Source organism: Pyxicephalus adspersus, chromosome 10, assembly GCF_032062135.1.
Source record: "Pyxicephalus adspersus chromosome 10, UCB_Pads_2.0, whole genome shotgun sequence".
Classification (NCBI taxonomy): domain Eukaryota; kingdom Metazoa; phylum Chordata; class Amphibia; order Anura; family Pyxicephalidae; genus Pyxicephalus; species Pyxicephalus adspersus.
Window position 1 is genome coordinate 49716289 of NC_092867.1, and position 14598 is coordinate 49730886.

Below are 14598 nucleotides of genomic sequence, written 5' to 3' on the forward strand. Positions count from 1 at the left end.
CTGCATTTAATTTATATTATTATTAATCAATAATATTGCACCCTTGTTTGGAAAATTTAAGTGAGAAATTTTTGATAAAATATATTTTTTTAATAAATTTTGTTGTTGTGGTTTATTTCAATATTTTTTAAAATTATGATTTATAATTATGTATTATATTATAATTTATGATTATAATATAATAAATAAATATAATTATTATACCCGGGAGTTAATCCTAAGAATTACAGGCCCACAATATAAACAAAAATTTCTATCCAAAAAAATAGGATCGCTTTTTGCACCAAAAAACTGACAAAATTAGAATGCTAGGGGGTATAAGAACCTTCAATTCTTGCTCAGACAGAGAATAAATGCGACGAAAGGTATTTCAGCTCCAGGTAGCAACTCTATGGGACAGTCATTAGGGTGATGTGGAGGCAATTGGTCAGCATTTTTCTTGTTACAGATATCCTAAAATTGGCAATATTGTGACGGCAGCTTGTTATATTGCAGAGGATGTGCTACTTTAACTTGGGTGTCCTGGTTAAAGGAACAACCCTGTAGGCAATGTTTTTTTACAGAAATCAGATGCAAAAATTATTGCCCGTGCTCCTTAGTTGATAGAAGGATTATGGGCAGCAAACCAAGGAATGTCCAAAATGATTGGAAACTTAGGTGATGCTATTAGCTGAAAGCTGATGATCTCGCGGTGGTCTGATTCAACCTGAAGTTTAAGAGGAACAGTCTCATGGGTTATAGGCTCTGAAGAGAAAGGCAAGCCATCAACCGTTTCCATATCAATTGGTGCTATTTTGTTTCTCATTTTATTATTGTGGGTTTGAGCGAAGTCAATGTCCATAAAGTTTCCCCCGGTTCCAGAGTCTTTCTTTCTCTTGAGTGGAAATGATTTCCTTATTGTATCAATCTGCATTGGTTAAGGAGTGTCAGGGTCAGAAAAAAACTTTAGGGCCCCTCTGTGCAGATAGACTAAAAGAAAAACGCCCGACGCCATTATTTCCAAGCTACCCAATTCTCTCCTTCTCCTTCCTTCTTTCTCCGATCAATCCGGATACATAACTGGATGAAGGCCTCAAGATCATTAGTGGTCTCTACTCTGGTGAGCTCATCTTAGCTCAACCTGTTTAGAGAGCCCACAGCGAAACTGACTTTTTTGTGCCGCTGGGTTCCATGTGGTTTCAGCGATCCAACGTCGAAACTCAGCTGTATATTCCACAACAGAGCTTTTCCCTGCCGCAGGCTGTGCAGCTTAGCTTCAGCCATAGCACAGCGGTTAGGATCAAACACTTGGTTCATAGCAGTTATAAATTCCCCAAGATCATTTAAAAGGTCACTGTCCTGTTCCACATGAGGGGAGGCCCAAGCTAGGGCTTCCTCAGTCAAGAGGTTAATAATAAACAGTACTTTTTTTCGCTTAGAGGTAAATGCAGAAGATTGTTCCTGGAAATAAATACAACATTGGTTGAGGAAACCTCTGTATTGTCTGCGATCATCATTGAATTTGAGAGGTAGAGGCATACGTGTGTTGGAGTCTGTGGCGAGATGTAATTCCTGTAGTTGCCTCTGCAAATCTCTTCTTGTTGACTTCTTACCACATTTTGTAGTTCAGAAAACTTTTCTTGGTAAGTAACACCAAACTTTTGCAACTCTGCAATTTGCTGCCTGAAGGGGGCCACGGCAGCTGCAACAGCGGACTCCATGTTTTAGGCCAGATTATTCTGTAATGATCAGGGGTCAGGCTCAGAGTCCAGTGGCTGAAACAGCAAGCAGACACAGGATCTATGCACAATCAGCGGTAGCAGATAAGGGGCAATCACAAACGTAGTCAAAGCACAAGCCGAGGTCGGTAGCCAGTGGTGTAAGTTGGAGATGGAGTGCCAGGAAGAGTAGTCGTTTAAACAGCAGCCAAGGGTCAGTACACGGGTAGCATTTTGGAGAGTGCAATGTAACAGTAGTAGAATGAGCAAGATACTGGCAGAGCACAATAATCTGGCAACAGGAAGTCAGAGACATGGTTTAAATAGGAAGTTCATGGGAGAGGCCAGGAGTTCAAGGTTCAGCAAGATTCCAAGTATCAAGGTATTTTTGTCCAAGAAATCCGACAACAAAACAGAAATATGCAACAGAGTGCAAAAGGCAAACCCTCAAGTGACACAGTATACAGAGCTGCAGCCAGACACAGAAACATCCCTGGGTTTGGATCCTGACACTCCTCTCCCACTGAGTTCCAAACACTGTTTTTTATCCTGGTTTTACAACCCCTCTTTGTTGTAAAATACTTCATAATAACCCATGAGCCCTTCACCTAAACTACTACGACTTTGTCAACACTGGAAGCCACATCAAGATTCTTTATGGTATGGTAGTTAAGATACTGGATTTAAAACTGTTCCCTCCAAATGTGGCAATACACATACACTAGATTTATTAGGTTGCTGCCCATCAAATGATGTTTCTGTCATGATCACTAAGACAGGATCATTTGCATCTGATTTCTGGTCAACACAATGGGTACATAATTACAAGCCTGGTTACACATAAACAGAGGGCATATAAAATAAATATTACAAAGGTATAAAATTGTAATATTTGGTCATACCCTGGAATGTTTTTAAAAGTTCATGAGCATGAAGGTTAGTGGGAAGAGTGTCACTAAAATAAATCATAGTCTGTGTCAATTAAATTGTTTAGAGGCACAAATTGTTCGTTGCTTAAGGAAACCTAGTTAGGAAACACTGATTTAGGGGTATTTATTGAATAAATGCCACCCTCAGGATATAGGGATGGGGTGCTCAATGTCGACAAACAAACCACAAACTGTGGTGCCAAATAATCCTCCTATTCCATCATCCTCTAGTCTGGCTGACTAGCAATTCCCAGAGTTGCAGCAGCCTTCCTTACTGGAGTGAACAACCCATCCCATGACAGTCAGCGTAGTAGCTGACCCATCCCATGACAGTTGGCGTACAACCTATCCCATGACAGTTTTGTAGGCCCCAGTCTTTCTATCGCATCCTCATTTGGGAATAACTTCCCCAACAGACACCTTGACAGGCCTCCAAGCCCTTCTAGCTGTTGTGGTTACCTATCTTCTTCCAGGTTAACTAAGACCCAGGTCCTGACTGGGCTGGGTCATAGGTCCAGGGCTATGTGGCCCTGCTGGCTCTATTACATCTTTAAGACAAACCTCCCCTCACCATTTTTCTGATTTTCCTGATACTTGACTTAATTGTGAATCCACCACCTCATTTGGTGTCAATTCCAGTGATTGGGTACAGGATAACTTCTTTTTACTTGTGATTGGTTGCTTCCTCCTGTTCCTAGGGAAGGTTTCCTTCTCTTAGTAGAGAAATAAACCTAATTACTGAGCTAGGACCTAAACTGGAGGAGAAAGAAGCGGAGTAGAGAGACATCCTATTGCACTAAAGTGCTTATCCATCATATGTAATATCAAAAATATAATTCTAATAGGACAGAGCAGAATTACAAACAAAAAAAAAAACAAAAAAAAAAAACAGGTGTGCTTAGATCAGAAGTCTGCTTTCCTTTTAGTAACCAATCACAGGCTGGGGGAGGGACAAGACTTTTCAGTGTTGCTGCAGCAAAAGAAAAAAAAACAGGACTTCTCTCCTGCCAGGTAAGACTGAACACAAATAAGTAATTAAAAATAAAAATGTTTAAATATGTGAGGCTGACTTAATTGCAGATGATTTGAGGCATTGACCAATCTAAATGTTAACTTTTTTAAATTTGTCCATAACATGTTCAGAAAATACCATTAAAACCCTGGGACACTTGGTTAAAAAATTCGATATCTGTGAATTGTTACCTAATATAGACCACTAGAGAGCAATAATACTTTGTATGACTAAAAGTGTATCTATGACAAAACTATCAAATAAACTGCAAGCAGTAAAACAAACCTAGTTTTTACTGAAGATTGTGCACAGATGAGTAACACTGAGTTGTAGTTTTCTTTAAATAATAGTGGATGACCTGCTGGTGCATGAAACCCAGATAACCCAGATAGAAGATATAATCTCTGATATTTAATCCTCCTTGGTTCTTCCTCCTTCACAGCAAAATGCTGATTAAACTGCTATACAAAGCATTTCTGTTTTGATTACATGCACGAATATGGAGCCAGTATTATCATTTCTAGGTCTTTGTGCTTTTCAATGCAGATTGTGTTAGGGCAGATCTGCAACTTCTCCTTCGGTAGCTAGTGAAGCCCCCTATCTGTTATCATGAAAATAATGGGAACTATAAAAATCATTTTATTATCATTTTCTTTGGCCAGCGGGACTTTCCTGAAGTCTAATAAGATTCCCCCACCAGGAGGAAAGCAAACAATACAGTATCATGTCCCCTCTGGTGAATACTCAATAGATGAACTTGGCTTGGTGGCACAAGTAGGGTTGACTTGAACATTAAGCTCATCTCAATATTCCTGCTGCGCTTCCAGTGAGTAGTAAAGAAACCCAAGGAGGACTTATTTCTCAGCAAAAAGGTCACTAGACTGGTATTTGTCCTACCAAATAGGCTGATAAGGTAGAGTTATTGAAGCCCATAATCTGCTGTCTTTTGCAAGACCTTCTTGGACCAAAGAACTATACTACTCTAGGAAGATAGCTTCTAACAAGGAAATACAAGGGGGTGCTAAGAAGTTCTGGCTTTGCCGAGAAAGAAGAGAGCCAGAGTTATGAAAAAAACACTTTTTCAACATATTTCCCCCCTGAGACTGATGTACTTGGTACAGCATAGTTGCAGCTTTTCTAGACCGCTCAAATAAAAGTCCTTTGGTTGGGCCGCAAACCAGCTCTCAGTGGCATCTTTGACATCAGAAATGTCCTCAAAACGTTGCCCCTTCAGGTGTTTCTTCAAAATCGGGAACAGATAATAGTCTGAAGGGGCCAGGTCAGGTGGATAGGGGGAATGGTGGACCAATTGGAAACCCAGGGTGTTCAATTTGGCAGCCACAGCCTTGGACGGGTGCGCAGGGGCATTGTCCTGCAAATAAAGGATCCCTTTGGTCAACTTTCCACGGCGTTTCGTCTTAACTTCCTCTTTCAGCTGGTCCAGGAGGTTAGCATAAGACTGTCCAGTGATACTAGAGCCCTGAGGTAGGTAGTCCACCAACAGAATACTGTCTTTGTCCCAGAAAACGGACGCCATTACATTTTTGGCCAATTTCTGGGTTCGGAACTTCTTCAGCCGCGGGGACCCACTGTGGCGCCATTCCTTTGACTGTTCCTTGGTTTCAGGATCATGGATGTGGAGCCAGGTTTCATCCTCAGTCACTAACCTAGCCAAAAAGTTCTGTGCGCATCTTTAAAATGGGCTAAAACGGCTTTGGATGCTTCAACTCGTTTCTTCTTCTGCTCACTGTTCAAACATTTCGGCACCCACTTCGCTGAAAGCTTGCGCATGTCTAGAATGGTGGTGATAAACCCAACACACTCCCATGAGATGTCAAGTATCTGGGCTACCTTTTTTGCGGATTATCGCCGGTCCTCAACAATCAGCTCATGGACAGCATCGCAGGTTGCCGGGTCAGCTGAGATTGGGGGGCGCCCACGGCTGGGCTTATCTTCAACGGTGAAATGCCCAGTCTTGAAACGAGATATCCTGGTTTTGACAGTGCTGTTTGAAGGACACTTCTCCCCTAATGTTTGTAACATGTCAGTGTGAATGTCCTTTGCTGACTTTCCCTGGAGAAACAAAAATTTAATGATGGCTTGTAACTCCAACAACGTGAAACTTGCTTCTGCCTCTGGCATCACAGCTTCTCACTAAAATAAAAAACAGTTTTAGGAATCACAAAGACCTGATATTTGCACTGTTACATACTAAGATATTAGGCTGTCATATGCCCCCACACTCATTTTTCTATTTCATCTGGAAGGGGGCAAAGCCAGGAACTTCTCAGCACCCTCTCGTATACAACTTCTAGACCAATGGCATTGCATTGGTTGGGATTTCTAGCCCATAACTCCTTTCTTGGTGATGACAAGGTTATTAGTGATAGAGATCCTGAATAAGGAGGCACGGTTGGAGGTCTTCTGTAGGTGTGGTTTGTAACAGTTTTTACCAACAGGAACCCTGCACAAACCCTTAGAGGTGTCAGGCAGGGTAGTAATTGGTGTCCTTCAAGCAACTCCTATGAGCCCAAGTCAATCAAGAGAAGCAGACGCCAGGTCTGCTTCTCTTGAAATTAAGTACCTAGTCATATGTTTTCAGGAGACCCTTAGCGAGACCCTTAGCTGAACCCTGAGCTATATCTACCTTCTGAAATCTCTATACTATTAGTTAAAGACTGGACATGCAACCGCAGTTCAGTTTGTGTTTCTATCAAAGCGTGCCAGACTACCTGCGTGTGTGGCAATAGTTAGGACTATGTTTCTCAACCAGATTTCCCTGGGGTTCCTCCGGAGGTTGCTAGGGGTTCTTTGAGTAGTGAGCCATTTGTGACCCTGGGGTGAGTTTGGGTGACACAGATGATCTTTCTGTCTATCTGTACTGGTGACATTCTTCCTAGAACCAGCAATGTAAAAAGCATTCTTCCCCCTGACCACCACACTAATGTACTGTAAGCTGTGGATATGGTGATCATAGAAGGGGTTCCATGAATACCTGAAAGTTATTTCAAGGGTTAGAATGTTAGAAAGGTTGAGAAACACTGGGTTAGGAGATCAGAAAACATTGTTTGGCAAGCTCTAAAACCTCTGTTGCGGGGTGAGGCTGTGAGGATGATGGTCACACCCTACGTTTGGATCACCACCCACATAGCTGCCACCTTTTACAGGAAAATACACCTCCTTTATGATCTTTCATATAGTTTAAGGTGGAACCCTTAAAGCTTGGTGAATGGCTTGGAGGCAATGTCTTGGTACCCTATGCTACCCTCATCAAATTCAATAAAAATAAAATAAAGTTACCAATTGTCACACAACATGCCTTGGCCTCTTTAATGAAGGTATGAACACACAGCCCTGGTATACAGAGTTCCTTCCCCTGGATAGGTAGGATAATCTATGTTTCCACTGTGATATCTGCAATAAGAGGCATCTAAGGACGGATGATTGAAGGATTATCCCTTGGTAATCTGGCTATTCCCAGGAGTGTGTAGGCTTCAGCCATTGCCAGAGGCACAAAAATACTCCAGTGTGAGCCCCAGTGGTTGGACTAAGGCGTCACCCTTCAAGTCCAAGTCCATTGACGTCAAGTCTCAAGTCCCCAAGAATTCTTTCAAGGAGAGTCTCAAGTCAAGTCACTTAATTTATCAATTTGTTTGCCTAAGACTAAGTCGTACTTAGTCTGGTATAATGCCAAAACAACAGTCAACAATATTTGTTAGATTTTGAATGTGAATAGCTTAATTGAATGCATGTTTCTGTAACAATGCCTTCCTTGCATTATATGTCGCTGGCTTTCCCCTCTGATAGCTGAAGGGGTGCGTGGAGGAAGGCAGTGTTACAGAAGCCTCACTGCCTTTCTCCCTCTGTGCTGAGGGTAAATCATCATCCTCCAACCATCACTTATCAATGTACCCCTGCACACTGCCCCTGCAAGTTGATCTGCCATTCATTCCATCCATTTGGTATTTATTTGGTGTCCTTACCAATTGTCCTCTAACATATTTTCTTCTACAAATGATGACCCTTGTACAGGTGTAGTTATAGGATGTGGGGTGTCATTGGATATTTGCATGGGACTTCATATTTCCCTGGGACCTCAATGGTCAGAATAGGTGTGGAAAACTTGAATGCTGTTCATATTGGGGCTAGTTCATATTTGCCAATGGTCCCTATGTATGCTACCTCCTTCTTTTTTATTGTTTGTTTGAAAAAAATTAAGGGTAGCTTGAACTGACTTTCATTTTTCTTACCAAGAAAAATTTTTCTTCTTTGGTAAGAATTCTCTTTGGTAATTTCATTCTCTATTGGCCTTATTATTTCACCCTATGGCATTACTATTGTATTGATTGACCTGGAATAACATCTAGTATGAAAGGCCCTGCATGCCATATCCAAGTATCTGGTTCACCAACTTGTGAAGACATTGAATAAGCATATGGCAGTTGGGGAACTGGTGGTAGCCCTCATATTTCCCATTACAGGTCCACGTAATGGTAGGCTTTCTGTTGTGCTTTGTCCTCTCTCTGTCCCCCCTTTCTTCTCTCTCTCTCTCATTCCCCCCATGTCTCACTCCCTCTCCTCTCTCTTTCTCTCTCTCTCCTCCTTTCTATGTGCTGCCTGTTTATGAAAGGTCTCTCCCCTAACCTTCTCAGACCCAATCCCTCTGTGCCCCCTGTATAGTACAGCCCCTCCTCTCTATGGGCCCCCTGTATAATACAGGTACCCCCCTCTTTATGCCCCGTGTAGTACAGGTCTCCCTTCCTTTTATGTGCCCCCTGTGTAGTACAGGTCCCTCCCTCTATGTGCCCCCTGTGTCCTCTCTCCTCTCTTTTCCCCTGTATAGTACACCCCCTCTCCATGTGCCCCCTGTATAGTACAGTCCCCCCCTCTATGTGCTCCCTGTATAGTATAGGTCCCCCCCCCCCCTCTATATGCCCCCTGTGTAGTACAGGTCTCCCCTCCTCTCTATGTGACCCCTGTATAGTACAGGTCTCCCCTCTTCTCTATGTGCCCCCTGTATAGTACAGGTCTCCTCTATGTATAGTATAGGTCCCCCCCTCTATATGCCCCCTGTATAGTACAGGTCTCCCCTCCTCTCTAAGTCCCCTGTATAGTACAGGTCTCCCCACTTCTCTATGTGCCACCTGTGTAGTACAGGTCCCCCCTACTCTATGTGGCCCCTGTATAGTACAGGTCTCCCCCCACTCTATGTGCCATAGAACAGGTCTCCCCTCCGCTCTCTGTTTCTCCCACCCCTCTGTGCCCCGTGTAGTTCAGGTCTGGAGACGTGGCTGTTTAGAGTCACACCTGGTCAGGTAAGCAGTGACATCACATGATCAGAATCCTCGCCCTGTGTCGGTCCCCAGAAGATTAGGGCGGGGCCTAGCAGTGTGTAGAGCTCTCGGTAAGCCCGGATCAGTGTCAGTGACTGACAGGATTTCTAAACACAGACAGTTCTCCGGATCGGTCTGCAGGACACCCCGATTACACACGCGGATCAGTCGGTGGTGACCTCTAGCTCGTATGACAGTCATGTCCGCCGCTGAATGAGGAGAATGATGGCTGGGAAGATCCGGTGTACAATAGGAGACAGTGTGAATTTCTAGAGCCGGGACACCGTGTGACTGACAGACAGATAAAGCCCTGATTCTCAACCATGAAGGACCGACTGGAGCAGCTGCGAGCGGTAAGTGACACTTATGGTTTGTTAGACCAGTCGGACAGGTCGGGTGACTTTCTGGAGGATAGAAATATAAACACAGCAACCATAGCATGTCATAGGACAGCCCAGACTTCATTATTATCATCATCCCACCACATCATACAGCTATCCTATCTGATGCTAAAATGTCAGGTCCCAGCACCCCTCTGTTCTTGTGATTTGAAGGTTGTATCACTTTGTGTATTATGGATCAGGATATGGTGTCATCGGTCACCCTGGGGTATCAGACAGGCTGCCCACCTACCCTGAAACCAATCATAGGATACCTGGGGACCAATGTACCCGACTAATACACGGGGATAACGCTCTGTACAGTCAGTGCTGATCATCTCAGGTAAAATCATCACCTATGGCAAAATGTATTAGAAGTACCAGTGTGTCATGTAATCATCTTTGGTAAAATCTATTGGTAGTATGGATGTGTCGTGTGATTATCTTGAAAAAAAAAGGATGGCCAATATGTATGTGTCATGTGATCAACTTCCAATAGATTTTACTGGAGTTGAGGTGTGTCATTTGATCATTTCGGAAAAAAATTAGTGGCCAGTTAGAATGTGTCATGTGATCATCTAATGTAAAATCTGACGGCAGTACTTGAGTCATGTGATCATCCTATGTAAAATCTGATGGCAGTGCATGTGATGTGATCATCTAATGTACATGCGTGTCACATGACTGAATCCACAGCTCTTTTTTTCATGGAATGCGATGTGTGTCAATGAACATGTGCATTCTCCCATTATGGTGGCATTTATTTTGCCCATGATTACAGTGTAGTAATGCACTACCATGTGTTATCTCGCATTGCATTAGGTAATGGGTACCTGATGTAATTTTTCAAGCATTTGCCTTTTTCATATGATTAGGATTAGGATTTTTTTTATTTGTGTTGCCTCTGTTTATAAAGCAGGGAATCTCATTCCCACTAGGGAATGTCAATTACTGCCGTTGAAACACATGGACCTGGAAGATTCCCATGAGGGAATGTCTAATTCCCTGTTTTATTAATAAAGTGTACTAACCCTAATGAAGAAAGATTTTTTCACTTCCTACTGTGTTTCTGGGACTGGAAATGAATGGAAGTTCCATCAATGGGATAAGCCTTGCAGGTTTAACCAGTAATATATTATAACTTACTTGCTGGATTTGCACCACACCTGCCCATAATATCCTTTATTATGTTTTAATATTTGTGTTTTGTAAACCCAGTAAATATGAAAACATATAAACCTTAAAAATAAAATAAAATTCACTCAACACCTTCATGAACCAACCAGGTAATTACCAGTAAACTGATCACATGACAATTTACTGTTATTACCGGGTATAATACAAGGTGGTACATCAGCCCTTGAACTGTGAATGACCAAACATAAGGTGTCCATGGATGTTGGATGGTCCAATTCAATGACAATGTTGATGGGCCGATGATGGATCAGTGCCTAAGATGGGCCTATTCAATGACATTTCTTTGTTTAGAACACTGGTCTCCAACCTTTTTTAGCTCACGGACCACTGAATCTATGCATGCGCAGTCCAGAGTCCCGTGTCACTCAAAGCAGAAGAAACGTCCCCCTGAGTGATGTCATAATGCCAGAACCCAGAAGTATGGATCACAGGCTGGGGGAGGTGGGCGAATTGTGTGTGTCTGGACACAACCCGCTCACTGCCCCCAGCCTGCGATCTATATGGGAGACTGAGCCGCAGACTACCACTGGTCCCTGTGCTCTCGCAGCCCACCTGCCAAATGGCCACAGCCCACCAGGGGCTGGGAACCTCTGGTCTGGAAGGCAACATTCACCTACATCAAACGAGATTTTATAGGACAAAGTGATTGAAGAGTCCCCATACAGATGCTTGATCGTCATCAACCAAAGTGATCAATTTGGTTGACAGTGAAAATTACCAAAACAGGAGAAGTGTCAGGTGCTCTTCTACATCCTTGGTATTGGAAAACTATTATCTGTTGCTCTTGTTGGTCATCTAGTCATCAATGTTGAAAGACAGCTGTAAGAGCACTAAATTTCCATTCAAGACCATGATATCTCTAACAACCACCAGCCAATGAGAACACCTCATCTTTACAGGCTTCTAGATGATTACTAAGTAACCAAGCAAGTAACAAAGTAGTAAGCAAGCAATGTTACTATTGGCTGGTTGTTGGGACTGTACCACCTTTAACAACCACCAGTTAATAAGGATGCTCACCACCTTCCAGGTTCACTACTTTGCCAGGTTCCCATTCTAATGTTCACCCATATTGGTTCACAACATACAAGATCGGAGAATGTCAAGGATGTTCATCAATATGTAAGCGAACCTAATTTGGGCAAGTATGTCTATTGTTCTGAACTGTCTACCTACTTACCCTCCTCCTTTGCCCCTAAATGGTAGCATACATGTGTAGGTGCTTTTGTTAAGAGTAGAAGCTTTGTGTTGAAAAACCAAATGATGGCAACCTTACTGACTAATTCAAAAATGTGGTTGGAAACACGGTTGGACACAGATTGTTTTTGCAGAACATTCTGCACGATGGTCCTTCTCAATTTTTGAGGACCAGTTTTGTTGAAAAGATTGTAAAAAAAAAACATATGCAGCACACAGGCAACCTTTGCCTTCTTTCGCTTCATCTAACGTAAATCTAAATCTTCCACACATAAGACTATATGGAAAATTACAAACATGCACACATTGCAAGAAGATGCTCTGAAGGGAAGTAATCGGCAAGCTTGAGTTCCGTCAGATTTTGGCAGTTCCCCATTTGTAGAAAAACTGCATGTAAAGCACATCATTTACCAGCATGGATATTATACATTTCTTTGTTTTCATGCAGTATTAGGAAAAAGTCCCCCAAAAATATCTGCACCAGTATCAGGAAATGAAACTTTGGCAACACCTTTTCCTGTGGGTTCTGAAATAACGGAGCCATTGCACCAAATAAAGTTTAATCGTCACGGAGTATAAGGGTTATAAAACTACTAAAGTACTGGTTCAGCTTGTAAAAGAATTTCCAGATACATACCCTGGCATTCAATTATTGAGGGTTGCACCCCTTTATGTTTGGAACATGTGATAATGCCTGGGATGCTCTTCTTGGTGTTGCCAAGCCTCTGTGGTGCTGCATAGGACTCGGGATAGTAGGGCCAATTGCCAAGCCTCAGTGCTGTCACAGGTGAGTATGGCCAACCCTGCAAAATGGCAATTTTAGACCCTTTGTGAGCTGCAGTATTCTTTGGCTCAACTGCAGTCCTGGCACCTCCTATTGAAGTAAATGGGAATAGCTGGAATCCATTTTTTGTATTTGGCTGTGGTAGGGCATGCCGCGGTTCCCAAAAGCATAAATCTGGTGGGCCTTTGCTTTTTGAAGAACTGAGCACTGGAGTGGCCAACCTTGCAGTTTTTCTCGGTGGATGTGAAAGGGGCCTTAGTTCCCCATTGATTTTGTTCAGGATCACTTACACAGCAATATTGGGTGGGCCAGCAATGCAAGAGAAATTCAATTACAGCCATGTGATAAAGTATATACACCCCATGATAATTATTGATTAAAAGTTATTTAAAGCTGATCATATTTAGAGCTGATTATATTTGTTTAATAAAAGGCACACTTTTCCCCCCCTTTTCCCCCCAATAATTTATTCAATAAACATATCAATAGATGTAATTATGTACTATTGAAAAAAAGAAGTGCACCCTATAAACTGGTATAGCCCCCTTCAGAAGATGTTACTACTCCTGGTCATTTTGAATAACATCCACAGAAATCCTGAGCCTAATCCATAACATGCCAGCTGAGATCTGCTAATTATTTTAATTTAATTTACATTAGTTGCTTTAGGAAATGGTCTCTGCAAAGAACCACCACCTGTGCCTTGAGTGGTTATGTGACATAATGACATGAAAGGATTATGAAGCGGCCAATCTTATCATGTCACACATAAGCTGAAGAGACCTTTAGTTTGTGACCTGTTTTAAGCAAAAAACATGGATAACCTTCTGGTTTCCCCATGATAGTCCTGCAGCTTTAATTCTTAATGTCACTTCTCGCTATCTTCCCGACTCGTTTCGATGACTGTGTTTCATGCTGTCAGTCTTTGTCATTGGACTACATGGCATTAAAACAGGTGATGCACAATAACATAAAACCAATCAAAGCTGATATGTTGGTGTATTACATAATTAAACAACCTATATAACCCTCAATATTAAACCAGATCATTTAAAGTTCATTGCCTATTTCCTTGTGTGTTGGCAAGCATTGACGTTCGCTTGCAAAACACAATGGCCTTGCATTTTGAAGGGCACCCTATTAATGGGAAACCACACAAATGACTATTTAATAGACTCCAGCACATGTCAACCTCCTTCTGGTGCGTTGGGCTGTTAAAAAGTCAAGTATGTGCTTGGGTCACTGGTTGAGGGTCCATAGGGCCAAATTAGGACAATGCACCAAAAAATATGCATCAACTGTGTGAATGGGCCCTCAGTTTTTTTAATAATCCTATGAAGAGAAGGGAGCAAGGGGCCAGCAACACCTGAAGCCACCTAAAGAGAGTAGAATCTCACAATCTCCTTCTCTGTTTATCTCAAACACCTCTCGGATACCCCCTGCCAGCACTATTTCATTACCCCTGCTCCTGCTATAGAACTAAAATAGCACTAAAATTCCCCATTATTGGTTGGCGATGGACCTAAAAGGTACAATAAGGTCATGTAACAGTGCTTGGAAGGAAAATGTTGTCACCCAACATAATGTGCCTGAACGTGGACCTTCACAACAGGGTCATCAGATATATTTTTATTTATTTATTTTACTGCAGATTATTACTATTTTCAGATTTTTTATGTCACTATTATGCGTTTTGTGGCAGAAACATTTTTTAGTGTCATCATAAATTCTTGAATAGAATTTGTTTTGTTTTGTCTATGATAATAATAGTTGATTATGTGGTACAAATGGTACATTATAAAACTAGTTTCTCCAAGGAATACATATTAAAATACATAATAACAAATACATAAAAATCAATAATAAAAATGTATAAAAAATCATAATAAAAAAAATATTTAGCAATACATATATATTGAGTCCATAGTCATGTCATTAACTAGAGCTAACAATATAATGTTATATCTTTGGCTATAAAAACTTTTTTATAAAAGTTTTTTTATATGTATTACAAGTATTGAGCATGCCACTGCTAATTCACTAGGCACATAGAGGAAATGTAAAATGTA

General features: G+C 41.8%; 1 protein-coding gene across 11 annotated transcripts in view; it reads left to right on the forward strand.

The window, feature by feature from the left end:
* The first annotated feature begins 9009 nt into the window (after window positions 1-9009).
* LOC140340041 (syntaxin-3-like) overlaps window positions 9010-14598 on the forward strand; it is a 35117-nt gene continuing 29528 nt past the window's right edge. For 4 of the 11 annotated variants that reach the window (XM_072425005.1, XM_072425006.1, XM_072425007.1 and 1 more), the window contains exon 1: window positions 9015-9324. In XM_072425005.1, coding sequence (XP_072281106.1) covers window positions 9295-9324 — 30 coding nt within the window. In that variant the 5' untranslated portion in view covers window positions 9015-9294. Of the gene's footprint in view, window positions 9325-14598 lie in introns of all 11 variants that reach the window. The other 7 variants (XR_011922572.1, XM_072425004.1, XM_072425008.1 and 4 more) reach the window with 4 other exon arrangements.